The sequence below is a fragment of the Eimeria mitis genome, genomic scaffold (genome assembly GCF_000499745.2).
Source record: "Eimeria mitis Houghton genomic scaffold, Emh_scaff377, whole genome shotgun sequence".
Lineage (NCBI taxonomy): Eukaryota > Apicomplexa > Conoidasida > Eucoccidiorida > Eimeriidae > Eimeria > Eimeria mitis.
The window spans coordinates 21804-22842 of NW_013572108.1; the positions used below are offsets into that span (position 1 = coordinate 21804).

Genomic DNA, 1039 nt, shown 5'->3' on the forward strand with positions numbered 1-1039 from the left:
GGCACTGTAGGCCCCAGGTGTATAATAAAAAGAGACAGAAGAAGAATCAGCAGCACGCACAGACTGCAGCAGCTGCAGCGGGGGAGCAGCAAGCTGCTGCAGCAAAGAAGGAAAACGAAGATCCAGCAGCAGCACAGAACCAGACTCCGTCAGACACGCGCACGTCTGCCCTGCAGCAGCAGCAGCAGCAACAGCAGCAGCAGCAGCAGCAACAGCAGCAGCAGCAGAAGCAGCGTACAGAATGAGAGAAGAAGAGCAGCAGTTGTAAGCCTCAGTTGCTGCTAATGCCGTGTTGCTGCAGCAGCTGCTGCAGCAACCCAGCAGCAGCCCCTCAAGCAGCAGCAGCAGCAGCAGCAGCAGCAGCAACAGCAACAGCAGAAATACGAGCAGCCCTTCCAAATGAAGCAGCAGCAACTGCGTTAGCACGAGCAGCAGCAGCAGCAGCAGCAGCAGCAGCAGCCGGACAAGTATGGACCTACCGATGATATCTGCAGCAACAACGAGTCCATCATCATCTTCTCCCTGCTGCTGCTGCTGCTGCAGCAGCAGCTGCTGCTGCTGCTGCTGCAGCTTTGCTGCTCGTATTAGCTGCGGGGATCGAGCGTCGGCGATGAGGAGCTCCCGGGGGCAGACAACGAGCTGCGTGGCTCTTGAGAGTGGCAGCAGTCTGCGGGCCCAGCCTTCTGCTGCTGCTGCTGCTGCTGCTGCTGCTGCTGCTGTTGTTGTTGGTGCTGCTGCTGCTGCTGCTGCTGCTGCTGATGATGCAGATGACGATACAGACGCAGAAAACAAACGAGGAGGATCCATACGATTTACGCACTGCAGCAACAGCAGCAGCAGCAGCAGCAACAGCAGCAGCAGCAGCAGCAGCAGCAGCAGCAGCAGCAACAGCAGCAGCAGCACAAACAATGTAGCTGTTCAAACAAGACAGCAGCAGCAGCAAAGAAGAGTGCATCCACCGAGAAAATGTCACAGTTCCGTGCAACTGCTGCTGCTGCTGCTGCTGCTGCTTCTGCTGCTGCTGCTGCTGCTTCTGCTG

The 1039-nt window shown here is 57.5% G+C and overlaps 1 protein-coding gene across 1 annotated transcript in view; it reads right to left on the reverse strand.

The window, feature by feature from the left end:
• EMH_0010160 (uncharacterized protein) overlaps positions 1-807 on the reverse strand; it is a gene marked incomplete at both ends in the record, with an annotated part of 1533 nt that extends 726 nt beyond the window's left edge. The window contains 2 exons of the mRNA XM_013498857.1: positions 61-170; positions 480-807. Of these exons, the coding sequence (XP_013354311.1) occupies positions 61-170; positions 480-807 (438 nt within the window). The remainder of the gene's footprint in view (positions 1-60; positions 171-479) is intronic.
• Between the last annotated feature and the right edge of the window lie 232 nt (positions 808-1039).